Genomic DNA, 27,520 nt, shown 5'->3' on the forward strand with positions numbered 1-27,520 from the left:
CCTAGGACACCTGGCTCCTTGACCAGAAACCTGGGGGCTAGGGAAGCAGATAGCTCTGTGGTCCTTCTATGGCCCTAGCAGCCCTGAATCCACAGATGTGTAAGAAAAGTAGTCAAACAAAAGGACAGAGTCTGAGGCGGGTGTCGGAGATGGCACTTACGGTTAGCTTTTCAGTTGGACAGGAATCTGTTAAAAAAAAAAAAAAGAAAGAAAAAAAGTAGTAATGCCAACCAAAGACAGTCTGACATCCCTTCCCCACTTCCCGTCTGTTGACAGATGGCACCCTGAGCCTTGCCCTCTCCAGGGCTCAAGCCCTCAGCTGGCAGTAGACAATTTCAGGATTAGCCACTCGAATGCCTGAAGCCAGCCTCTGAGGCAGGAGTGAGTTGGGGGCCTCCTTTCCACATGTCTGGACTGCAACCCTTCTTCAGGATACTCCTGTGCTGTCTGCCTCATTTCTCTTTGTACCACCAATCTCAAGGCTCTGGAGATGCCCTGGTTATAGTTCTCAGAACACAATCCTTCTCTGCCCACCTCAGCCCCAGCCATTCACCCCGGTATCCTTCCATCTTAAATAGAGACCAGGTACCCAGCTCTCTGAGAAAGGAGGAGGTGGCCACATGGTATCAAATCCGGTAAAGGCCAGCATGCCTGCTGAGCTGCTTCTAGAACATGCTTTCTGGCTTAGCCGCTTGACCCTGCATCCTAATTGATGTATGCACGGCAGATTAACCAACAATGAACAAACCAAAACGTGATTCAACCACTCTGCCGCTTGGGATGAAGTCTTAGAGGGCTGGCAGGGAAGTGGGCTAGAGTGGTGCTCAGTCTCAGATTAGCAAACATGCATTGTTGCATTGTTTTCAGAACCTGGCAACCACTGTCCCCAGCAGAGGCATTACTTCAGGAAGTCATGGCTTGTTCTCCTTAGGTGACCACTAACCACCAAGACCAAGCCATTGACACTCAGGTACTCTCTGACTTGACACCACAGAGAGATTTGTTTGATGGGTACACACACACACACACACACACACACACACACACACACACTGTATATGTGTGTTGTATACATGTTTTATTATGTTCTATGTATGACTGTTTTGCCTGCATGTGTGTTTGTGCATCACATGCATATCTGGTACCCACAGAAGCCGAAAGATGGTGTTGGATACCCTGGAACGAGAGTAACAGAAAACTGTGAGTCTCCATTTGGGTGCTAGGTCTCGAACCCAAGTCCTCGAGAAGAGCAGCCAATGCTCCTCGGCACTGAGCCATCTCTTCAGCCCATGATTTGTTCATTTCGTTTGTTGAATTTTTGTCTTGTGAGACAGGGTTTAAGTGGTCATTTTAAAAGTGCTATCAGTGAAACTCAATCTTTGTCCTTTGGAAACAACCTCGAGTTTTGCAATCAGCCAACTGACATGTGGTGCCAAGACATTATGAGACATTATGGGATCCTGGAGAGGACAAAAAAGTGTGTGCCAAAGAAGCAAAAGAATAAACTCTGTCTTGAAAAAGAATCAGGTGGGCTAGAGGCTGAAATACTGTAAGAAGGCACCATCTCTTTACAGGGCCTTTTGGTTAAAACACTTGCGACCTTTGAATCAGGGCCCCTCGCCGCCCCATATGGACCACACCCTCAGGAAGTCACACAAACGAAGACAAACGCAGGAGTGTTTATAATTCAAAATTGGAAAGATGCCAAGTGCCAAATAATAGCGTTACTGAACCATCCATCATAATACTTCATTGGAGGGAAACTAGTTCTACTTCCTCTAAGAGTCAGCCTTTTTATCTGGGAAATGGGACAAACCTGGCTAACCATGGAGGGGTTTATGAAAATAGAGATCTCAAAATAGCAGGCGGGGCAGAAGGTGAGGGTCAGGGAGGCATTAGTGGTAGACCAGTTGTCTCTCATGTGTGAAGGCCAGGACACTATTCACAACATGAACATGTCCATGTGTGTTCTCTCTCTCTCTCTCTCTCTCTCTCTCTCTCTCTCTCTCTCTCTCTCTCTCACACACACACACACACACACACACACACACACACACACACACACAGTAGGATTCCTGTGATAAACCATCTAGAGAACAGGATGTGATGAGTTTTCTGTGCGTTGAGGTTTGCCTCCCCCAAATCCAGAACCCTATTCTCTTTGTACAAAAGAATTTTAGGTAAATCCTAACAGGTGAAGGCCTGCAGAATGTCTGACCAGTGTTTTCAAACGCCATTTAGATCAAAAGTCTAAGAAGCTGTCACAGGGGAGCTTAAGGAGATATAAGAATATATATCTGAATATATAAACTGAATATAAGAAAGGGTCCCCAGCACCTTGAGAAAAGCCAGTAAAGAAATAGTGTGTCTCTTGTTGTTTAATCTCAATATATTGAGGCTGGGGAGGGGGCTGAGGGGTCAAGAGCGCTGGCCACTCTTCAGGAGGATCTGGATTTGGTTCCCAGCATCTGCATCACAACCTCTGTCACTCCAATGTCAAGGGATCCAGTGCCCTCTTCTGGTCTCAGTGGGCATGGTGTTTGTGGTACAGTTACATACATGCAAGCAAATGCTCATAGACACTTTAAAAAGTTAATAATTAAAATGGTTCATTAGGGGCTGGAGAGATGGCTCAGTGGTTTAGAGCACTGACTGCTCTTCCAGAGGTCCTGAGTTAAAATCCCAGCAACCATATGGTGGCTCACAACCATCTGTAATGGGATCCGATGCCCTCTTCTGGTGTGTCTGAAGACAGCTATATAGTGTACTCACATACATAAAATAAATAAATAAATTAAAAAAAAATGGTTCATTAACTATTTACTTAACTGTGGTAATATAAACCCCACTATAAGAAGTCAGTAACAAAATCATTTGGGCATGCCCACATTGGAATTCCATTATTTTCTCAGTTTGAGGAAAGAAGTGAAAAATCATTGGCCAGGAACTTGTCGGGGGATGACCCTGGACTCCTGATCTCTCTCTCTCTCACCTTGCAAGTGCAGATGGCACCATCACAGCTGGTTTTGAAACAGGGTCTCACTATGTAGCCCTGGCTGCTGTGAAGACACAGAGACCTACTTGCCTCTGCTGGGAATAAAGGCACATAGCACCCTTCTGTCTCCCATGAGCTGGCATTCCAGGCATGTACCGCTACGCTATTTATATACATATTTGGTTTTTCAAGACAGGGTTTCTTTGCATAGCCTGGCTGTCCTGGAACTCACTCTGTAGACCAGGCTGGCCTCGAACTCAGAAATCCGCCTGCCTCTGCCTCTCAAGTGCTGGGATTAAAGGAGTGCAACACCACTGCCCAGCCTACCTCTATGCTATTTTAAGGTACTGATGATTGTCCTCTCTTCTGGAGCCTTTCTGGGCCATCTCTCCACCTAGGGAGCCTGTTGATTAAATCTGTTAGGTCTCCAACTGCAAACTTCTACCTTGGGGGCTGTCCTGCCTCTTGCAGCTCAGTGATAGGACTGGCTGCACAGTGTCAGAGATGGAAGGAACAGATTCCTTGTATCCTAAAATTCTTCTAAAAAAGTGAAGTCTCACTAGGATTTTTTTCCAAGCTAAATTATTACCAAAGGGCTGAGGACCCCCCCCCCCTGTAAGAAGCCCCAGGTTTGCTAACACAGCTCATTCTATGACAGGAGAAAGAAAGTAGAGGTTCTAACTCTCAGAAACAACGTGTGCTAGCATCAAAGTGAAAGTTGTGTCCCTGACCCCTAGATCCTGCATTGCCTGCACAGCCTTCCCTGTCAGCTGTCTCTTCCACTGACTGTCCTGCATCTCTGTGTGTGCGTGGGAGCATCCTCTCACCTCCTGCCTGTGGATGTGAGGCAGGGGGAAGACCGAGTGCAAAGAGTGTGAGACAGGGGGATGACTGAGAGTGAAGCCCTGTGACCTGGATCTTGGCATGGAGATCATGAAGCATAGAGGCTATGAATCCCAGAAGATTAAGATCTCTGGGTTCAAGGTCGTCTCGGACAAAGCTTTGGTTAGTGGCATACGCCTTTAACCTGGGCCACGCCTTCTGCTGGAGACCTACAAAAGGACATTGGAAGAAGGAAGATTTACATTCTCTTTGCCTGCTTGCCTTGGGGGTACTGATCGACTGCTAGATCTTTGGACTTGTATTCACAGCTGCTGCTGACCATTGTTGGGGAGTTGGACGACAGACTATAAGTCATCGACAAGTTCCCTTACTATATAGAGACTGCCCATACGTTCTGTGACTCTAGAGAGCCCTGACTAATACATCAGTTTTTTTCTGAAATATGCATGTGAAGATACAGTAAAGTAATGACATACAGTGTCACAGAATAAAGTAACTCCAATAAGAATAAAAACATTTTGAACATGAAAAAAAAAGCAGAATCTAAAGCTGAACAGTGGTGACACGCACCTTCGATCCCAGCACTGCAGAGGGAGGCACAGGCAGGCTGATCCTTGAGTTCAAGGTCAGTCTGGTCTAAAAATCAAGTTCCAGGACATGGAGGGCTACACAGACAAACCCTGTCTTGAAAGGCCAAAAAGTAAAGTCATTAAATTTTAAAAAAGTAGAAGGCAGAATCTAGAGGGCTCCATCATCGGCCAACAGCCTGCCCTATTACGGCCTGTGAATTCTCTGAGACAGACTCAAAGTAGAGTTTGCCAAGGGCAGAGTTCAGATTGCCCAAGGCTCTTCCCCTAAAACCATTGCGTTAGCCTGCTTGTCCTCATTTGTTGGTTTCCTTGCTTTTTAGAACAATCACAATCTTCTTGTAAATCTATCCCACACTCCAGGGCCCAAGTCCAGGACAGACTGTACAGCACTGGCCCCAGGCTCTGTTGGATGCTCGCTGAGCTGCTCCAAAGGCCAAGCTTGGAGAGTCCTGAGTGTCAGAGATTTAAAGCCCCGTTCCCTCTACCCCTGAAGCAGAGGCAGGTGGATCTCTGTGTATTTGTGCCAGCCAGGGTTACAAAGTGAGAACATGTCTCAATAAAAAAACAAAAGCAAAAAAACAAAAACAAAAATCCCCACAAAACAAAGCCGGACGGTGGTGCTGCATGCCTATAATCCCAGCACTCTGGGAGGCAGAGGCAGGCGGGTTTCTGAGTTCGAGGCCAGCCTGGTCTACAGAGTGAATTCCAGGACAGCCAGGGCTATACAGAGAAACCCTGTCTTGAAAAAACCATAATCCAAAAAACCAAAAAAACCCCCAAAACACACAAAACAAAACAACAACAGCCCACCACACACACACACACACAAGAAGTTCAAGGCTAGTCTCAGCTACAGGACATATTTGAGGACATCTGGGCTATATGAGACCCTGTCTCAAAAATTGAAAGACAAAACCTAAAAGGTATCTGCAACAGGAAAGGACATGTCCTGAGGGATCCCTGAGACCCAGCTCTGGGACAGTGATGAAGAATCTGTTAAAATGGTGGCAACTTCTATAAAATAATGAAAGAATGTGGTGGCAAAAGCCTGTAATCCCAGCATTTGGGAGGCAGAGGCAGGCAGATTTCTGAGTTCAAGGCCAGCCTGGTCTACAGAGTGAGTTCCAGGACAGCCAGGGCTACACAGAAAAACCCTGTCTCAAAAAACCAAAAAAAAAAAACCAAAAACCAAAAAAAAGAAAGAAAGAAACCTATGAATGCACACAGATATGCATACTGACAAGTCTCTAAACGCTCCTTTACCAGTCATTACCAAGGCGTTACCAAGGTGTGGCCTGGCTGACAGATTTGCAAGAGTGCTCCAAAGTGACAGCCGGAAGCATGGCAGCAAGCTCCCCAAAGCTCCCAGCATCGAAGACTGGTGGTCCAAGCCCATTCTTGTAGTCTATACCACAAGGGTCAGAACCCAAGATCAGGACCACAGGCCAGATCAGCTCATGACTCTCCCCAGGGTGATGAAGGCTTTGATACTCAAGGAAGACCCTGGGAACTGACACCGATGAGAGGGGAATCACAGACCTGGTGACCAATGGGAGCATGGGGTCCAAGCCAAAAGTGTTATTGGGACACATAAAAAACAAAAACAAAACAAAACAAAAACAAAACAAAAAAACCCAGTCTGGCCAGCTATGACGGTGCGTCGAGTTCCAGCACTCAGGAGGTAGAGGCAGATGGGTCTGTGTGTTTGAGGGAGGTCTGGTCTACAGAGTGAATTTCAGGACAGCCAGAGCTACACAGAGAAATCCTGTCTCAAAAGATCCAAAACAGAAGGAAGGGGGAAGGAAGGAGAAGGGAAGGGAAGGGACAGTGAAGAGAAAAGAAGAGGAGATGAGGAGGGGAAGGGAGGGGAGGGGAGGAGAAAAAGAGAAGAGGAGAAGAGGAAAAACCAAACCAATCTAGTCTGGGCACTGATTGGTGGGGATAGAACGGGCTGAATTCTTTGATGCTGATGGTCTTCTTCCAGTGCCTTGGTTATTATGAAATACACAGGGAGGTACTCCAGGGTGATAAGAAATCAAGTCTGGCAAGTTACTCCAAAAACTCTTTTGGAAAAAATGAGTTTTTGTACTGTTTGCAACTTTTGGAAATCTGAAATTGTATCAGAGCAAAGCTATCCCTTTCAGCCTCCGTCATCCTGCCATGACAGCAAGGTAGGGGCTGCTACACTTAGTCAGGCACTGGTGGCACACACCTTTAATCCCAGCACTTGGGAGGCAGAGGCAGGTGGATCTCTGTGAGTTCAAGGCCAACCTGGTCTACGAAGTGAGTCCCCAGGACAGCAAGGGCTACACAGAGAAACTCTGCCTCCAAAAACAAAACGAAACAGAACAGAATAGAACAGAACAAAAAGCAAAAATCCAAACCAAAACAGAACAAAAAACAACAAAACAAACAACAACAACAATTCAAAAACCATATACTATTCTTCAAGAGGACTTTAGCTCGGGTCCTAGCACCCATATCAAGTCACTCACAACCACCTGTGACCCCCATTCACATTCACACACCCACACACCCATACCTGTCCCCACATACATATCACTGAAAATAATTGTAGAAACAAGCCAAGGTTTCCGTGTGTATATTAAAATGAAGGGCTGATGGGGGAAGGCCCAAGGCTGGGAACGTAGCTCGTTGAAGAGCGCTTGACAAGCGTGTATGAAGCCAGCGTATAGGAACTGACAGGTTTGCTCTCCAGCCACGCGTAAACTGGCCATGGCAGTACAACATCTGTCTGTAATCTCAGCACATAAAAACTGAAGGCAGGAGGATTGGAAGTTCATGGTCATCTTCAACAGCGTAGCAAGTTTGAGGCCAGCCTATATCAAAGGTAATTAACTAAACATAGAATAAAATTACGGGCTGAATGCCTGGGGACATTCTGGGCTCTGTCACAGCTGAGGAGGTGTGCACCCTGGTATCTGGCAGGTTGCTAAACATCTTACAATGCCCAGCTCAAGCTGTCTGCTGACGAATCTCAATGGTGCTGAGGATGAGGCATGCGCTGTTCATGGAAACTCCAGTGACAGTAACAACAAGTCCCCATCCCACTGTCTGCTCAGCACATGGCCTTTGCCAGCTGACCTCATCTTCCTGTGCCTCACACACTCATCTGGGAAATGAAGAGAGTGGTAGGTGCCAAAAAGGCCACTCCAGGATAACATGAGATGATGTCCCTGCTTTGTAAAGGTACCAAGGACTCTTGCGGTAATGTCGGGCCAGTTCGGGTGATGGGTGGTAGACATCTCATTAACCTGCACAGACCGTAAGTCCCTGCTCACAGGTCACTAGCGGAACAAGAGTCTTCACTTTAGAGAAGTGAGTGGGGCCGAAACACATATGGCTGCCTGCTCTTACCGCCTCGCCTAGAAGTTTGAAAGATCTAGGACCGCCTGTGCCCAGACAAAGCCTGTGCTGGAGATGTGTTTATGAGGACAGCAAGGAAGTAAATAAATGCTCTGTTACCACCCACTGTTCCAGAACAGACCCACTGCCCAGGCCATTCCCACACTGCTCAGGCCCACCTGCCTAAGCCACGCCCAAGCCATTCTCCAGACCATTCTGCCCAGACCATACCCACCCTGCCCGTGCCATATCCACTTTATTCAGACCATTTCCACCCTGCCCAGGCTATGCCAACACTCCCCAGGCCATGCCTATCCTGCTCAAGATCATTCTGCCCAGGCTATACCCACCATGCCCAGACCGTACCCACTCCATCCAAGCTATGCCAACCTTGCCCAGTCTATGCCTACCCTGCTCAGGCCATGTCTACCTTGCTCAGGCCCACCACACTGGCCAGGCCATGTCCACCTTGCCTAGAATATAGTTATCTGGGCCCTGTATCCTCATCCAGGTGAGCACTTCTCAGTCGGCCCTGGAAACTCAAACATCGTGGTGGCCAGGGGAAGCTAGAGGTCCCAAACTAGCCTCAGACACAATACTGAGGCCAGTCTCAAAGCCTAGACTTTAGATACTCTCTGTCTCTCTGTCTCTCTGTCTGTCTCTCAGTATCTCTCTCTCTGTCTGTTTGTCTGTCTCTCTCTCTCTCTCAAGACTGTTCTCACGAGCATTTGGAGAGAAACAAAAAAATTAACTGACGCCAATGGAAACTCTAATACTAGAAAAATGTCAAGAAAGCAATCAGTGGTTTCAATGCGCCCTGCCCGACAGCTCATGGAAACAAGCTTGAAACCATCAAAACACAAAAACCCCCTTGCCTGGGGTGCGCTTAGGAGGTACGAGCGCATACTTATGAAACTTCTCAAACTCAAAACACCCCTTGCTGGACAATGTTAATTTTCGTATGAGTTGGCCCAGGCCCCAGGCCCTACACTGGTCATGTACTTATCCGTCCTGGCCCGGACAGCCCCTTCGTATGGCCGGATACTCACCTGCCTGCTCCATCTTGGGCTGGAAGGTGTGCACTAGGTAGTTCAGGTGAAACTCTGCAAAGACAGAAGGATTGGGACTTAGGGAGTGAGCAGCCGGTAGGGAAGGGACAGACAGGGCAAGCCGCAGGCCAGGCCAGCTTAGTGCAGTCATCTTCCCCAGGACCCCAAGACACATGCACTTACTCTGTTGGATCTGCCTCCTGCAGGCCTTCCAGTAACACAGGAGGAAGGAACCGGAGCCAACCAGTAGCACCACCATGGCCACCCAGAGGAGCATGGGCCCTGAAACACAGTGTCATGCTGTACTCCGTGCACAGCTAGGAGCCAGGGTCCTTCCCTGGACCACATAGGACAGTTCTAGGTACCGCCCACTTCCTACTGCTCCTGGGACGTGGATCCCACTGAGACAAGCAGCTCCTGGACATTTCCTGAAGCTGGGACCCCCCTGATTCAACCCTGACCTTACCTCTCTCACCTGGCTCCAGGAAGATATTTGGCAGCACAGAAAGTAATAAAAAGAAACCAGAGAACATGAGAAATTGAGACATCAAGAATCAGAATGGGGGGGGGGGGGTGGAGAGACAGCTCAGTGCTTCAGAGCACTGACGGCTCTTCCAGAGGTCCTGGGTTCAATTCCCAGCAACCACATGGTGGCTCACAACCATCTGTAATGGAATCTGATGCACACTTCTGCTGTGTATCTGAAGACAACCACAGTATACTCATATATTAAAAACAAAAGAAGCACACACACGCATAGGCACACAAGCATACACACACAAACACACACATGCATGCACGTGTGTGTGTGTGCGCGCGCATGCATGCATAGACACATGCATAGACACACATAAGCACATACACACACACACACACACACACACACACACACACACAGAGTAACATGAATCAAACACAGGACCTAATGGTGGTGGTGGTGGTGGTGGTGGTGGTGGTGGTGGTGGTGGTGGCACACGCCTTTAATCCCAGCACTTGGAGGCAGAGGCAGGCAGATTTCTGAGTTGGAGGCCAGCCTGGTCTACAGAGTGAATGCCAAGACAGTCAGGGCTACACAGAGAAACCCTATCTCAAGAAAAAAAAAAAAAGAGCCAGAATGGGTTGGGTATAGTAATCTCAGCACTAGGGAGGTGGAGGTAGATCAGTTAGCCTGATCTACATACCTAGCTTCAGGCTAGCAGGGGTTCACAGTGAGACCTCATATAAGAAAACAAAAACCAGACCTCTAGAGGTTTGACTGCTGGGGCTAGTTGGGATGGGGAGCGCTAAGACTGGTTAGAGACACTGAGACCATCAGCTCCCAAGGGCAGGCACAAGGTCAGCGGGATGTCTCAGTGGGTAAAGCTCTTGCTGCAAGCCTGATGACCTGAGTTGAACATCCAGACCCCTCAGAAAGCTGGAAGGAAAGACGCCCACAGAAGCTGCCCTCTAACATCCACACATGCACCACTGCATGCACGCACTAACACCATACACATAGGAATGAATGAATATTTTTTAAAGTCAAAGGAGGAAGACTGAAGCTTGTCCAAAGTCACCCCAAGAGTCCACCACCCAGGCCAGGTGACTTCAGATCCCACGTTCTTTGCACACACACACACACACACACACACACACACACACACACACAGAGAGAGACACACGTGTGTATGCATGCGCACAAACACGCATAGGCACACAAGCACACACACACAAACACACAAATGTGTGTGCACACATACATGCATAGACACACATAAGCACATACACACACACACACACACACAGAGTAACATGAATCAAACACAGGACCTAATGCATACTAAACTTAATGTATATTTAACCTAGCCTAGCCTGAGCCCATGCATTTACACGACCTGCCCATACACAGCCTACTCTGATTATTTTCATTATTTAATTGCTATTTGGGTACATGTCTCAGGTGTTATTGTTCAAGAATGTTTTGTTTGTTATTATTGGGACAAAAATTCAGGGTTGCTTCAAACTTGCTGTGTAGCCAATGATGACTGCGTTTTCAGGATTACCCATCTCCACCTCCTCTGTGCTTGTATCACAGGCATGTCCTACCACGCCGGTTTATGTGGCTCTGGGAATGGAACCCAGGCTCTTCGGTGCACTAGGCAAGCACTCTTGTTAACTAAGTGGTGGCCACAACCCTTGAGAGTTTTCTGTGGCATGCTGAGAACTGTTATCTTGAGAACTACTGCCACCGTGTGTCCAAAACTAGTACTGCTGGTCCTAAAACTGCCTGGTGTTTTGTTACCTCATTAGCATCAACAGCAACTGTCTTTACTCTGGTAAAGTGAAGACCATACTTGTGCTATATGCTGACAATCTTGGGTGCTGATTTGCTATCCATTTTATATCCGAGGAAACTGAAGAGGAAGGGAATTAAGCTTCCTAGTCTTTCAGTAACTTATTCGATTTCTTTCTTCCTTCTTGGATTTTCCTTTTTGGATTTTTAAGACAGGCTTTCTCTGTGTAGTCCCGGCTGTCCTAGAGTTCACTCTGTGGACCAAGCTGGCCTCAGACTCACAGAGATCCACCTGCTGCCTCCCAAATTCTGGGATTAAAGATATATACCACCTCCCCCCCACATCAGCTTTTTTCCAAATAGGGTCTCATGTAGCCCAGGCTAACCTTCAACTTGTTATATAGCAGAATGTAACCTTTAACAACCATGAGACAGGGTCTCACTATGTAGCCTTGACTGACCCGGAACATGACATGTAGACCAAGCTGTCTCTGAACTTACAAAGCTCTGCCTGAATTCTAGAATTGAAAGCATGTGCTAGAGATTTTTTGCTTTGTTTGAAAGAATTTTTCACGTGTGTGTGTGTGTGTGTGTGTGTGTTATGGTCAGAGGACAACTCTGTAGAATCCATTCTGTCCTTCCACCTCTACATGGATCAAACCGAGGTCATTGGGCTTGCTTCCTTAGGCAGGGCAAGTGGTAAGTGAGCCACCTCTCTGATCTAACCCTGGACTTTTCCCATGGCTACCTCTCAGCCCTGGGATTATAGACATACAGTACCAAGCCCCGTGGATACCCTGGTAGGAATCAAAACCAGAGGTGTTCGGCATTCTGGGTAAATATTCAGTCAACAGAGCCACCCCCCTCGCCTCACAACTGAACTTCGGGTAGCAATTACAGGTCATCAGAATAAAGTCATAAAAAAAAAGAAAAGTTCTGTCCCAAGAACCAAATAGTATTAGGAAATGGCAGAGCCACGGGCTCAGTTCGAGAAGCCAGGAAGTTGAGATTGATCTTTATTTCTACATCCACCCGAGGCCAAAGGCCTGGAAGGAAACCCTGCCGGCCCCTTGCTTTAGACAGTGAATGATCAATACCTGGATCCAGAAATGGTGTTCCTGTGGACAAGGGAGAGGTGGGCGGCATCCTGTCGGTGGTCCCGGAGTCTACGAAAAGGCTTAGGGTGGAAGTGGTACTATACCAGAGGAAACGGAGGACAAGGGTGATGGTCACAATTGCCACATAAAAAGGGTGTATCTAAGGAAGGATGATTCCTTTTCTAGAGAGGTAAAGACAAAGCCTGGGAACCCAAAAGATCTGCACACTCTTGTCAGGCATCGTGAGCCTTTGATTAAGCTTAGGCCCTTCTGGCTTTACAACCCTGTCATCACTGAGACAGACACACAGCCGTGTTCCTCCCAACCCCACCCACCAAAGGCCTCTAGGTCTGATGCCCTGCATGGCTAGCCCTGACGTCCCCGGGCATTGCCTGAGAATACAAGAGGCGATTCTGTTCTTTTCATGGAGGTGAGGTGGGACCAGGAGTCACCTGGCAGGCTCCCCGCTGTTTTCTGAGGTGCTGATGCCAGGGAGTGTCCCTGGAGGAGGACGCTCCAAGGTCATATTCGTCTCTGCATTACCTATAGGGATGGTGACATATTAGAATCAGTGCAGAGAGTGTGAACATCCAGTCTGCCGTGGGAGGCAGTGGGAAGTGGTGAGTGAGGGTCTTCTGTGACACACAGCTCCTGGCTGCAGGTGACAAAGGCCATCAGGATTGTGCTCTAAAACATCAAACCAGAGAGGCTGTGGTACCACGGGTACCAAAAGCAGCTTCTCCTTTTATTTAAAAGAAGCTTAAAGGTCAGCAAGATGGGCTCAGCAGGGAAAGAGATCTTAGGTGACTAAAGTGATGACCTTAGTTGGATCCCTGGGACCCACACAGTGGAAGGAGAGAACCAATTAATTGATACACACACACACACACACACACACACACACACACACACACACACGAACACAGGTCAAAGGAAGAAAAGGAACTTTGGTCAATATCCCAGCTGTCCATCATGCGACTGGGAGGCAGTGGACCTCCCGAACCTGGATCCCAGAGGAAGGGAGAAAGGTCATCAGGTGTATGTCCGTGAAAGAGACCCTTTTCCTCTCTGTGCGTCCTGGTCACCATGAGGTGAGCAACTTCTTTCTGTGGAGATGAGCTGCCTCAGAAGCAAGCAGCTATAGACAAAAAAATCTCCCCAACTGAGAACTAAAAAGAGCCCTTTCCCCCTGTAAAGTTGATTAGAGACGTTGTTCCTGTCACAGAGAGGGAAAGCCCATTAAGAGGGTCACACTTAAAAAACCAACTGACTTTCTGCACTGGCCGTATGAAGTTACAGCTGTTGTTTGTGTGTGTTTGGTTGGTTGGGTGGGTGGGTGGTTGAGATGGGATAGTCCCGGCTGTCACTATGTAGTCTTGGGCCTGAAACTCTCCATAGATCAGGCTCACCTCAAACTCACAGAGATCCACCTCCCTTTACCTCCTGAGTACTGGGACTAAAGGTGTGCATCATCAGACCTAGTAAAGTTACAGCTTTCATTTGGTTTGTGTTTTAGAATTTCTAACCTTAAAAAAAAAATCAGCCAGGCATGGTGGGTGGGAAGGGTACACTTTTAACAAAAGAGAAAAAAAAATGCCCCCCATGGGATTGCTTGCCCACAGGCCAATCAGGTAGGGGCATTTTCAAAATTGACATTCCCTCTTTTCAAATGACTATGGCTTGTATCAGGTAGAAACAAAAACTAACCAAGATATCTAAGTTACATAATGAATTCTGAGTCAGCTAGTGCTATATAGTGCTATGTAGCAAGACTGGCTCTCTAACAAAACAAAACAAAACAAAAACAACCCCCTGAAAACAAACAAATAAACATAAAATGAAAAACAACAGCAACAACAAAACCAAAGACAGAACAAAAAATAAAACTACCACCAACAAAGGTAGACTAAGAATTAACATGTCCCCCAAAGGCCTTGGTAGAAATCGTGAGGAGAACAAGCACAGAGGAAGGGCTTGAAGCCAGAATCCCAAGCCCTCATGGTTAAACAAAGTCAGGAAGTACGCAAGTATCACATTCGAGTTCAGACTGGGAGCCAGTTCCATCTGCAAGGTGCTTACTGCACAAGTCTGAGAACCCGAGTTCAAGGCCTGCAGCCAGATACACAGGCAAGCGTGGTGGAGCACACCTGTAGCCCCCGTGCTAGGGAGAAGACAAGTGGAGGCCCAGGGGCTCATTGGCCAGCCAGCCTAGCTTAATCACTGAATCCTGGAAGGAACAAAAAACAAGGTGGATGGCTCCTACAGACTCCCAAGGTTGACCTTTGACCTCCATGAGGTCACATACATAGATACACAGAGGTATACATACATAGATACACAGACACACACAATACACACACACACACAGACACAGACACACACACACACAGACACACAGAGACACACAGAGACACACACAGACACACACAGACATACACAGACACACAGACACACAGACATACACAGACACACACAGACACACACAGAGAGACACATACACACAGAGACACAGAGACACACATACAGACATACACACAGACACACAGACACACACAGACACACATAGACACACACAGACACACACAGAGACACACACCGAGACACAGAGACACACACACAGAGACACACACAGACACACACAGACACACACAGACACACACAAGACACACACAGACACACACACAGACACACATACATACAGAGACACACACACACACACACAGAAACACGCACAGACATACACACAGACACACACACAGAGAGACACACACAGACACAAACACAGACACACACATACATACAGAGACACACACAGACACACACAGACACACACAAGACACACACAGACACACACACAGACACACATACATACAGAGACACACACAGACACACACACACAGAAACACACACAGACATACACACAGATACACACACACAGAGACACACACAGACACAAACACAGACACACACATACATACAGAGACACACACAGAATCACAGAGACACACACACATACATACAGAGACACACAGAGAGACACAGAGACACACACAGAGACACATACACACAGACACACACACACATTTATTATTCACTAGTATTTCCAAGTCATGAGTTATAAACCCCCCAAGCCCCCCAAGAGCTGCTTAGACAAGCCAAGCACAGGGAACCTGCATAGCACAGGCTGTTTGCTGTCTCAGAGGGGTGAAACAGCAGCTGGGGCCTCAGCTATGGGACCATGAGGACCTTTAGGGGCCACAGGAGCCATGGCCCGAACCCGCCTGTTCTGTCATAAGCACACAGCACCTGCCCCCGGCATGCAATGCATTCAGAAATTTTAGGAACAAAGTAGCCCTTTCAGGACCTTTGGCCCTTGAGCCTCAACCTCAGGAACTGCATGCATCCTAGAGATGCTCTTCTGTTCCTGTTGGGCAAGACTATACAGCTCAAGGGCCTCTGCATACCTAGGTTCCCTTATCAGACAGCACCTCCCGGGGAGAGTGCCCCAGCTTCATGTAAGCAGTACCTGGATCTGGATTGGGCTCCCTTGCCTTGGAAGAGGAAGACTCTAGAACCTTCACCAGCTCCATAGCATCTTCCTGCACAAGGCTGGTGACCCCCTTTGGCAACAAGCTCCTCACAGTGTCATTGGTTGGGGATTCTAGAGTAGGCGTGGCCCGAGGAGTAGCATGGCTGGAGAAGAAGCCAGATATAAGTCTGATGAACTCACAAACCAGGGAGGTCTGGGTTTGTGGATTAATGTCTATGGAGAAAGTCTCCTGCCTCAGCCCCTATGTACCCTGCTATGAACTGAGAGCAGGAGCCAAGTTCCTTAGACCTGGGTCTCTCATGGGTCCCGGGCAGGGCTAGACACACAGCAGGGACTCAGATGACTGGTGATCTTGCCAGAGAGCCACCCTAGGGTCCTGCCTGCCTGGGCTGATCCAACCCATGCACCCTGTGTGTCATGGAGACAGAGTAGCCCATCCAGAGATCACCTGGAGAGGAACAGAAAAGAGGACGGACAGGAGTCACCTCGTAAGTCTCTTGCAGTCATCTGGACTGGAGCAATTGGGGCCAGATCCTAGGGAAGGCAGCTCATAGATGGTGACCTTCTCCGCTGTGCCTGCAAAGGAGACAGCAATGGCTTCAGAACAGACACTGAGAAACCCAGAGTCCCCAGGAGCAGAACGGTCCCCACCACATGTAGAATCATGGATGAGGTACTAGGAGAACACAGTAGCTATTCCCAGCATCTGCTCACTCTGGAGTGAGGAGGAGCTATCCCTTCACTTGGCTTGGTCAGTGACGCTCACTGACGTATACACTGACCTACAGAAACACACGCACAGACACACACAGACAGACACATGCAATGCTCCCAGAGATACATATATAGAGATATACATAGAGACATACAGAGAGAGAGAGACACACATGCACATAGACACACACACAGAAACACACAGTCACACCCATGGAGAGAGACACATACACAGACACACAGACATACAAGATAGGCACAAATAGACACAGATACATACACACTCAAGCACACATACACAAAACACACACAGAGACACACACACACAGACACACAGGCACACACAAACAGACACACAGGCAGGCACACACAGACACAAATACACACACAAACATACACAGAGACACATACACATAGAGAAACACACACAGACACAGCACAAACATATATAAATAAATGCACACAGACACACACACAGACTCAGACACAAACTCAGACACAGATACAGACACACACATATATAGAGACCCATAGAGAGGCACACACAGACACAAACACAAACATACACAAATAAGTACACACTAACACACACACACACACTCTGACACACACACACACACCATCAGATACCCCTGGGTTTGCCCTCCACCTCTACCACATCCTTATTATTCCAGACAGTCAAGTGATCGTAACAGTCTTCTTTGGGCTGCTGTTTATATTAACAACCACACGAAAATGAGTCTGTCACACTAGCTAATAAACAGTAACTGCTCAACCACACCTCAGCGGCCATCTCATCACCGAGGGAGTGACGCACATGAGTTGGAAGATGCCCCAACGGCTTCAGTGGAGGTGATACAGCAAGGTCAGCAGTGTGATGAAGTTGACAAGGCTCAGCTGAGCACCCAGTCCTGGCTGGAAAAGGATGTTCTCTGTGTTCTTGGACTACTCAGCTGCCACCTCTGGTGTCAACCTCCCCACCCACAGAAAGGGGCTGATGGAATCTGCCCTGCAAACGCTCGATCCTTGCACAGAAAGTCTATAATAGCTTCGAGCTGTCGGTTATCAGTGAGCTGTGCTGAAACAGAAGTTACACAACTTTCACAACTGGAAATCCTGCATCCCCCAGAGCTGCCTTCTGGGAGAGTCCACAGGGGCTCTGGAGATGAACGGGGTCAGGTGGCTACGGCAGGGTCACTGACAGAATGTGCTGTGTCACTATGCCAGTAGTGCACACCTTTAACACCTTACTTGAGAAGTAAGCAGTTCTGTGAGTTTCAGGCTAGCCTGGTCTACATAGTGAGGTTCAGGCCAGCCTGGTCTCCATAGTGAGGTTCAGGCTAGCCTGGTCTATATAGTGAGGTTCAGGCCAGCCTGGTCTACGTAGTGAGGTTCAGGCCAGCCAAAAGGTACATAATGAGACTCTGTCTCAATAAACGGAGGGCTGTGTATCTTGAGATGTCTTAGTAGTTAAGAGCACTGGATACTTTTTCAGAGGATGGGGTTCAATCCTCAGTTCCTACTTGGTGGCTCACGACCTTCTATAATTCCAATTCTAAGAAATCGAATACCCTCTTCTTGTCTCAATGGGCACTAGGCATGCGTGTGGTACACAGACGTACATGCAGGCAAAACACTTATATACATAAAATAAATAAATCTAAAAATTAAAAAAAAATCTGGGTGTAGTGGCACATGCCTGTAATCCCAGCAGTCAGGAGTCTGAGAAAGCAAGATCAGAAGTGCAAATCCAACCTGGGTAACAGAATGACTCTGTCTCGAAAGATAAAGAAATAAAAAAATTAATTTTAATAATGTCTTAATTTGTGCTAGGAGTATTGCTTATTGGTATAGTTCTTGTAAAACATGCAAGACCTTGGGTTCAGTCCCCAATACACACACACATACACACACATATGCACACACACTTGTGTGCCTATACACACACACACACACACACACACACACACACACACGCACACATACACGCACACACGCACACATACATGCATGCACACATACAAGTACAGCTCACACATGTAATACCCATACTTGGGAGGATGAGGCAGGGGGATTACTGTGGTTTTGAAGCCAGTCTTGCCATATAGTGACTTATGAGACATCCTGGGTTACAATATGAATGCAGGTCTCAAAAAGTCATAATCTAACAACATAATGATCTATGTCAGTTGGTAATCAGTATAAATATAACAAGATACATTGTATTCTCACTTACCTGTTAGGTCTTTGAAACTTACTGAGCATTATACACAGAACACTTAGACCTGCCACATTGTAAGCATTTTTTGGACTCGTGTCAATGGCAGGACTTCAGAGACAGGCCCCTGTTGCCCCCTTGTGGCAGTCTTGGGAACTCCAGCCAGACAGCCTGTCCCTGCTGGCTGAAAGGCTGAGGATCTGACAAACTAAGATGAAAGCCTCTAAGGTTACAGCAGAGAGAAAGAGTTAAAGGAACCGGCCTCATCCACAGGTGGGAAGCTTTGCTTCAGCTCAGCCCTCAGCTACCTTGCTGATTGCAGACGGGAAGTTCACACAGCACAGAGCATTCTGTGATGCGGGAATTCGGAAAAAACCCAGGACGCTACCAGGATCCAGAAATGCCAAGGACACTGATTAGAGAAAGGAGTCTGCGGATTTTCATCCCTCACCCCCCCCCCACTTGTCCCACCAGGAGTTTATGCGATTGCGGTGTGTTTGTTTGTTTGTTTGTTTGTTTGTTTTGTTTTGTTTTTTTGAGACAGGGTTTCTCTGTGCAGCCCTGGCTGTCCTGGAACTCACTCTGTAGACCAGGCTGGCCTGAAACTCAGAAATCCACCTGCCTCTGCCTCCCAAGTGCTGGGATTAAAGACATGTGCCACCACCGCCCGGCTGATTGCGGTGTCCTTTTTGCACCCCAACCTCTAGGTCTCCCTTCTAGAAAGCACACTACCACCCCCTTTTCTGAGATCAGAGTCTCCCTATGTAATCAGCCTAGCCTCCTAAACACCACTTTTAATAGCAATCAGTGAGGATTCCTGATTCTTATCCCTTACTCTGACCATGAACCCCTCCCCTGTGTTGTCAAAAAACTAGAAGCTTGCAGACGGTAAGGCCGTGGCAAGGCAAACTGGGAAAAACACAAAACAAAACAATTTCTCTGCCTTGAATCTGTTGTCCAATGTCTCAGCTCCTCACTCTCCTATCTAAAATGCCCAATTTGTCAGAAAACTCCCAGGGCAGAGACTTGAAGCTTCCTACTTAACTTGTGGACCACCAGAGAATCGCCCCTGATCCCAAGCTTCAAATGGGCCCACAGCCTCCTTTAACCAGGCCTGGGCCTCCGCCAGCAGGGCATCTCTGACGAGACGCAGATGTGAGAAATGAGCAGCAGAAACCCTGGATACTGGACGCACCACAGCATGGGGAGAGAAGCTTCTACCTGTCTGTCTTACAGTGGTGGGAGGATGAGGGGGCCTGTGGCAGGTACAATAGTAGCTGCTAAGGAGCTGTGGGTAGCGACACTCACCTGGGAACTTGACACCCTTCGCCTCAGGACCCTGAAGTTCACAGCGGGCGCAGGAATTGACAGCTGGCGTGCTGCAGTACATACCAGGCTGACACTCACAGACTCGAGGGGAGTTCCTAGAACACGGAGCCTTCTCCACAAGGCCTGAGGGACACAGAGAGGGTCATGGAAGGGAAGGGGGAAGGGTGGGGATTCAGTGTACACAAGGACCATCCAGGATGAAGACAAGATGTCACATGACCCTCCGTCAAACTGGCCAACTGGCGCTCTGTGCCTCTCCTCAGTTCTCCCGGTGTTTATGAAAGGGCAGCGTGAGGGTGACCTTTACCTCAAGCCCATATACCTGCACACTACTACACAGATTACAGACAAATAAAAGTGGGGCTGGGGAGATGGCTTAGTGGGTAAAAGCAGTTGTTCTTCGAGCAGAAGGTCCTGAGTTCATATCCCCAGGACCCATGTGAAAAACTGAACTTAGAGGACCCCAAATGGCTTTTGCACAAATGGGAAGACTCCTAGGGCTGGCTAGCCAGCCAATGTAGCTGAATCAGTGAGGTCCAGGTTCTGTGAGAGTCTCTGCCTCAAGAAGGAAGTTGTAGAATGACTGAGGAAGACTCCGGACATCAGCCTCTGGCCTCCACATATACATACAGCATGCATATGTGCATATATAAACATGTATATATATAGTTTAGATTATATATAAATATAAATAGATTATATATAATATAGATTATATAAATATATATATATATATATATATATTCCTAGGATATGGAAGGAACTGAAGTACGTGCCACTGTGTGACAAGCCATTCTGAAAAGACTTTACACTGTAATTTCATGGACCTCCAGCAAAAAAATGAGGTTTTAACTGTAGAGGTAGGAGAGCCATCAGTGGTTGCCATGGTGAAGAGGATGGAGAGATAAAACTACAGAAGCATGGGGAGTTTTAGGGAGTGCACTGTATGCTCTGGGCACAGACCCACCGTGCATGGCCAAATCCCACACCATGTGCATCCCAGGTGAATCAGGGTGAGGAATGAACTTGGCAGTACATATCCTCATCCCCTGTGCTGGAGTCTGACAATTAAAAGGTTTCCTCGGAGGGAGATGGCTGTGGGGTAAACCACTTTCCATGAAAGCTTAGGACTTGAGTTTCATCTCCAGAACCCATGTTTAAAAAGATGGGAGTGAGGGGTTGGAGAGATGGCTCAGCGGCTAAGAGTACTGCCTGCTAGCATGATGGAAGTCCTGGGTACCATCTTCAGCATTGCATAAACTAGGCATGGCAGTGCACACCTGTGCTCCCAGTCCTCAGGACATGGAGACAGAAGGACACACACAGAGACAGACAGACAGACACACACACACACACACACAATTAGGAAGAAAATACAATCTTTAGAAAAATCTTTGTATGCAATAAACAAAACATTTTTTTAAAAAAGACACTGAAAGCTTTTAAAAAATATGTGATTGTTAGGTTTTGAGAGAAAAGTCTCAACACATCTTTTAAACTAACCATCCCCACAAAACCAAAAGAAAATGCCCAGACCCTATCACCGAACACAAGCAATTGATATTAGAAGGACCTATTTCAAGAACTCTCCTGGAAGCAGCACCTTCATTGTTGAGAAAGAATGCAGTTCTTGATGACAGGGCACAGCTCAGACTGCTCCAAGAAGGCCCTTCTCATTATGAATCTTCACTATAGTCTTCACTATAGAAAGGGGTTAAGAAAAGGGTCCTTCACGGAAATCATCATTGCAATGATGCCTTCTCCCTCCAGGGAGCACACTCCGTCCTTCTGCAAAGTATGGATGCAAAAGATGGCTGCTCATATCAACCTTCAAATCCAGAGAGGTAAACTGAGGCACCAGGGGATCAGTTCCCGAAACTTCCTGCCTCTCAGATTCCCCTCTGAGACACGTTCTGGGGAGAGAGACTGGGTTCTCACCTGACAAACAGGTCACACAGGCGGTGCACTTCCCATATTCATTGATGTAGTAGTCAGGAGCACACTGTTTCCTGCAGTGGGCAGGGCTCTGTGGGCATGGCTGCGTTGGAGACAACCCTGGGAAAAGCAGCAGAGACGTTCTAGGCTGGGTTACCTTGGTAACAGGCTGGCTTTCCAACCTCTGTTTCTCATATCTAAACCCCATTCATCTCTGCTTTAAACCGTGGTTGCATCACATGATGCTTGTGTTAGAGATGGAAGGTATGGACCTCGATGGAGATCACTGGGAACAAAAGGGCAGCCCAGATATGGGGAAACTCTGGTGTTCCTGGGCTGTCACCTGACAATCTGTGACCTTGAACAATTGCAACGACCTCACTCACACTAACAATATGATCTGTTTCTCCTAGAGTGGACAAGGGTCAGTGAAGATCACCAAGTCCAGGCTGAGCGCTGGCTGTCACTCTCAACAGAGGTCATGATTCTCTGAGGGAACTGAGGGGACAATGGGGAGTTAAGACCATGAAGATATCGACTCAAGCTGACTGAGAGGCCCTGGAATCACCCAGCAATCTTCCTCCCATTCTTTGAGGACAGGAGATGCAGGATGATGAACTGAGGCAAGGGATATGTGACATCTGCCAGGTTCTGTCTGCTCTGTCAGAGCCTGCCGTGTTTGTTCGGGTCAGGTATGTTTCCCACAGCTTCGCCAAGGACTGAGCACATGACCCAGGTGGGCTAATCAGAATATTTCATTTTTTTCCATCATTGCCTCAGAATAGGCATGTGACTCCAAACAGACCAAGCAGAGCGTGCTATTGTTCTCACCATTGTGATTGGCTCAACATGAGCACATGACTCTCAGACTCTATCAACCAATAAACGCCATCGCTTGACAGTTTTCAAGATGGATACCCCCGGCTTTTACTACTGAATTTCTGGTTAAAATTGGTTAAATCTGGCTCGGTGGCATTATTCCTTTAATCACAACTGGGAATTAAATTTCAGTATGTAAATTGCTTGAAATACTTCCACACTCTCCAGGATGGTTGTCTCTGTTTCCAGCAACCACTGAGTGTCCTGTTGCAGGCCCTGGATCATATTTGGTGAGCCCATGTTCTTCAGACTCATACATAGAAGCTGGAGAGACACTAGGGCCTTTACCATCCCCACCCTGAACAAGGCCTGGGGTCCTGAACACCAAGGGAGGCGGAAGGGGCTTAGGGTTGAGCTCAGGCTGAGCTTACCAGCAGGCGATTGTGGATCATGTTCAAGTTCCTTCTCTGGGTTCCTGTGGGGTTCATGCACTACTGTGGGTAAAGAGCCAGGCCTCCATTATAGTGGCCTGTACCATAAGTGTTCTTGGTCATTTTATAATGCAGGCAGTGAGCTTGTCACCGCAGGTGTGTAAGTAGAGAACTGGAAAGTGGTAATCAGAAGGTGGCAAGGCTCCCCTCCTCGGTGAGGACAGACATAGACATAAGAAGACCTCTCGGCCTCTCAAATTCAAAGGTCTCCCAACTTCCTCCACCAGCCCACGCACATGCAAACCCTGCCACATAGCTGAGCGCTGATTTGAGAGGGCAGGCAAAATGTCAGAAATTTCCCCAAAACACGGAAGAAGGGGGTTTTTTGGTTTTCCTCTGTGGCTTGTCCGGAAGCACGGGGTCAATAAAACTCCAGCAAAACGCCCCGCCCACCACGAAGGCCCGAGGTGTTCAGCCACTTAGAGGAAGTGAGAGGAGGGAGCAGCCCCTCTCTGTAAGTCCCAGCTGTTAATTGGAGCAAGCCTAAGACCTAGGGGTCAGGCTCACAAGTGTCTTTCTCTCTGTGACTGGAACTGGGGCTACTGAATGTCACAGCACGGTGGCCACACCTCTCTGTGGGCAGAAGGGAGAAAATGCTGAGAACAGATATGTGGGGAGCCAGTCGCTTGCAGCAAGGGAAGGCTCTCAGACGTAGTGTCTCAGAGCTGCAATAGGATCGACATAGCAGGAAGGGACACCCAGGGGTAAAGGGATGGGCAGAACTGAAGGACTAGAGGCCTGAAATACAGGAGAGGGAGCTGGAAGAAATGACCTATCCATTCCCCCGAGGAAGGGGAATGGATGAGAAGATGGGGAGGGGAGAGGAGACCACCATGGACTAGAATTGCTCACACACACACACACACACACACACACACACACACACACACCACTCTCCTAATGAAACCCTTAACTTCAGTTTGGATAGACATAGGTTTAGGAGTTCACTACGGATAAAGGAGCCCGCCAGAAGCCCTAAACCCCTGGGATGGGCGGGTCTCTGTGGAAAGAGTTGCACACACCACAGGAAGGTGGACAGGTTGGACTTACGCCAGAAACCTAATTAGGCCAGAGCCTTGTCCTTAGGTCCTCCAGTTTCTAACTAGGGGAAAGCAATGGTTTGCAGGGCCCCAAAGAGGATTAGGGAGGAGAACGGCTGGATTAGGGAGACAAGTAGAAGGGAGGAAAGGAACCCAGGAGCACCTGAGTATGGTGGCACAGGCCTGTAATTAATCCCAGCAGTGGGGGAGGGGGAGAAACAAGAGGATCAGGAGTTCAAGGTCAGCCCCACTGCACACTAAGTTCAAGAGCAGCTTAGACAACATGGGTTCTTTCATCAAAGACTCATCATAAAAACATTTAATTTTGTTCTTGTTTGGCTTTTGTGTGTGTGTGTGTTGTTGTTGTTGTTGTTGTTGTTGTTGTTGTTGTTGTTGGGACAGGGTTTCTCTGACTGTCCTGGAACTCACTCTGTAGACCAGGCTGGCTTTGAACTCACAGAGATCTGCTTGGCTCTGGCTGGGATTAAAGGCTTGCACCACCACCAGCCAGCTCAAATAGCGTTCTTTACGAATATGTGTGTTTACGAGTTCATGTTGTACGTGTGGGTGCCCTCCGAGGTGTCAGATCCCGTGGAGATGAAGTTCACAGGCAGTTGTGAGCTGCCTAATGAAGTTGCTGGGAACTGAACCTGGGTCCTCTGGAAGAGCAGCAAGTGCCGTTAACCACCGAGCCCTCTCTCCAGCCCTGCAGAAATGTTTTCAAGTTGTGTTTGGGAATAGCCATTATTAAATTCTTCCTGGGATACTTCATCGGGTAGCCTGTGCAAGGCTGCTCCATCAGAGGACGCAGGGCTAAGAGCAGCTGTCCAAGAATCTCACTTAGCTCTAGCCACATCTGCAATGACCTTGTATGGTACTGCCTGCACCCACCTCCAGACAATGTGCCTGGGAAGCATTAATATTGGGTATGTGGGCCTACCACTTCTCACCCACAGGAAGCCCTCCAGACACGGTGACCTACCTCCAATGCCTTGCTGTCCTAAAAGCAGGGGGCAGCTACAGAGCCAGTGACAGAGACTTCCTCCCACCCTCAACCGTCATAACTAATGTGTCTTTCAAGTAGACATCTATTCCCGGATCTGAGAGACAGCGCCACAGCTACACCTCATACCCCAGCCACTGATGACCGCCACATGTGCTTGAGGTTTTTGATCAGTGTCACGGGGGATCGAAATGGCTCATAACCCTTTTCTAATCTTCAGGCCTGAAGATGTTCGTTCTGGACGGATTTCCTAAACTTCTTCTAGAACTCACTTTGTACCAGGGTAGAGGAGCCTTCTAGGAAGCCAGCAGTGGTCAGGCAAGCTCTGTTCCCCAGAAAGTTGCAGCCCAGAGCAGCCTGGTACGAACACATGCGCTGGCTTGGAGCAGGCAAGAACTGTAAAGGTCAGGGTGTGGTAGTATATTCTTGCAGTCCCAGCTCTATTGATGCTGAGATAGGACAGCAAGTTCACTGCTGCCCTGGAAAGAGAACCCAGATTCAAGTCCCAGCACTCAGATGGCAGCTCACAACCACCTGCAACTCTAGTTCCAGGGCATCTGACACCCTCTTTTAATCTGTGCAAGACTTTGCATGCATGTAGTACAGTACATAAATCCAGGCAAGATGCTCATAAAATGGGGGAGGAAGAGGGTAAGAAGGTCTTGCATCCTTGTGACAGCAGCAGACCTAGCCTGCCCAGCAGGCAGCCTGGCCCTTCCCGCCAGACCCTGTGACATTAGAGATGGCCATTGGAAGCCTATAGCTAACCATGACCATGATCGTGTTTGCTATCTTCTATCCATCCCTCCTCAACCCCGGTTTTTCTCCAGTTCCCCCATGAATATCATCCACTAAAACAGTCTACCTCCCACCTTCAGTATCCCACTCACCTGAGGGGCACTGGTAACAGCAGTTCTTGTCAGCTGCCCCGGGGTTGTAGCGGAGGTCTCCGGGACAGGGGGTCTTGAGTCGATCCTAGAGGGTCAGAGAAGCTGGTGAGACCAGGACAGACTTCCATCCCTAATTCCACCCTCTAGTCCCAGCTTGGTGTCCACTCACTGTCAAGGCTGAATACCTACTGTCCCAGAGATCAGAAGAGATTCCTGACTCCACATCTCCTCACAGAGTTAATGGCAGCTTAGATGCAAACATAACACCCAGGGGTTCCCATACCCTCCTCTGCTCACAGTTCTCCCCTGCGAGCCCCACCCCACCCCACCCCCATCCCCCAGCCACCTTCAAACAATCGATCAGCCACAGCAGCAGCTGGTCCCACTCATGTACTCCCCCAGGGGACTGACAGGCCTCCCTCTCTGGGACAACTGCAGCAAGAAAAACATCTGGTAAAGTTGTATATGAGCTGAGATCCTGCATACACAGATGGAAAAGTGCCCAGATGCCAAGCCACAGGCGGGACCCTGCCAGCGCCAGTATACTCAGATTCCCCACCTGAAAACAAACCGTGAACCCGCTGCTATGTCTATTCATTAATTCTGTCTGCTCTTGAATTTGACATAGGTCAAACTGCTCAGTCTGTTGCTTTGCAGATTTCTTTTTTTTTAAAAAAAGGTTTTATTTTTTGGAGCGGGGAAGGGGGCATTGTGGCACACACTTTACTCTCAGCACTTGGAAGGCAGAGACAGGCTGATTTTTGTGAGTCCAAGGCTGGGGCAGCCAGGGCTACTTCTTGAGAGCCTGTTTCAAAACAAATAAAAATAATAATAATGTGTTTTACTATGCAAGCATGTTTACACCACTGTCCTTTGCTTGCATTCATTTCTATAGCCAGCTTCTCCTTTTTTAAATTAGATATATTCTTTATTTACATTTCAATGATTGTCCCCTTTCCTGGTTCCCTCCTCCCCCAAAAATCCCATAAGCCATCTCCCCTTCCCCAATCAACCCTCCCCCACTTCCCTGTCCTGGTATTCATCTGCACTACAGCATCAAGTCTTTCCAGGATCGAGGGCCTCTCCTCCCTTTGGTATCTAACAAGACCTCTTCTGCCTACATGTCTGGAGCCATGGGTAGCTCCTTGTGTACTCTTTGGTTGATTACAGCCAGCTTCTCTCTCTCTCTCTCTCTCTCTCTCTCTCTCTCTCTCTCTCTCTCTCTCTCTCTCTCTCTCTCTGGTGGAAGTTGATGAATGTGTGAATGCATGTCCCTATAAGCCAGAGAAGGACATCCGGTGTCCTGTTCTATCACTTTC

At 48.0% G+C, this 27,520-nt stretch overlaps 1 protein-coding gene across 4 annotated transcripts in view; it reads right to left on the reverse strand.

Moving 5' to 3' along the window:
• Tnfrsf8 (TNF receptor superfamily member 8) overlaps positions 1–27,520 on the reverse strand; it is a 49,439-nt gene that overhangs the window by 10,768 nt on the left and 11,151 nt on the right. For 2 of the 4 annotated variants that reach the window (XR_007977139.1, XM_052177997.1), the window contains exons 2-11: positions 26,202–26,286; positions 21,962–22,078; positions 20,003–20,146; positions 16,248–16,338; positions 15,739–15,905; positions 12,665–12,755; positions 12,213–12,310; positions 9,027–9,125; positions 8,844–8,897; positions 161–186 (exon numbers count right to left, since the gene is read on the reverse strand). Coding sequence is in view for 3 of the 4 variants with exons in the window: in XM_052177997.1 (XP_052033957.1) it covers positions 161–186; positions 8,844–8,897; positions 9,027–9,125; positions 12,213–12,310; positions 12,665–12,755; positions 15,739–15,905; positions 16,248–16,338; positions 20,003–20,146; positions 21,962–22,078; positions 26,202–26,286 (972 nt within the window). In the remaining variant the exon portion in view is untranslated. Of the gene's footprint in view, positions 1–160; positions 187–8,843; positions 8,898–9,026; positions 9,126–12,212; positions 12,311–12,664; positions 12,756–15,738; positions 15,906–16,247; positions 16,339–20,002; positions 20,147–21,961; positions 22,079–26,201; positions 26,287–26,390; positions 26,470–27,520 lie in introns of those variants that run through there. The other 2 variants (XM_052177998.1, XM_052177999.1) reach the window with 2 other exon arrangements.

The sequence above is a fragment of the Apodemus sylvaticus genome, chromosome 3, assembly GCF_947179515.1.
Source record: "Apodemus sylvaticus chromosome 3, mApoSyl1.1, whole genome shotgun sequence".
NCBI classification, from domain to species: domain Eukaryota; kingdom Metazoa; phylum Chordata; class Mammalia; order Rodentia; family Muridae; genus Apodemus; species Apodemus sylvaticus.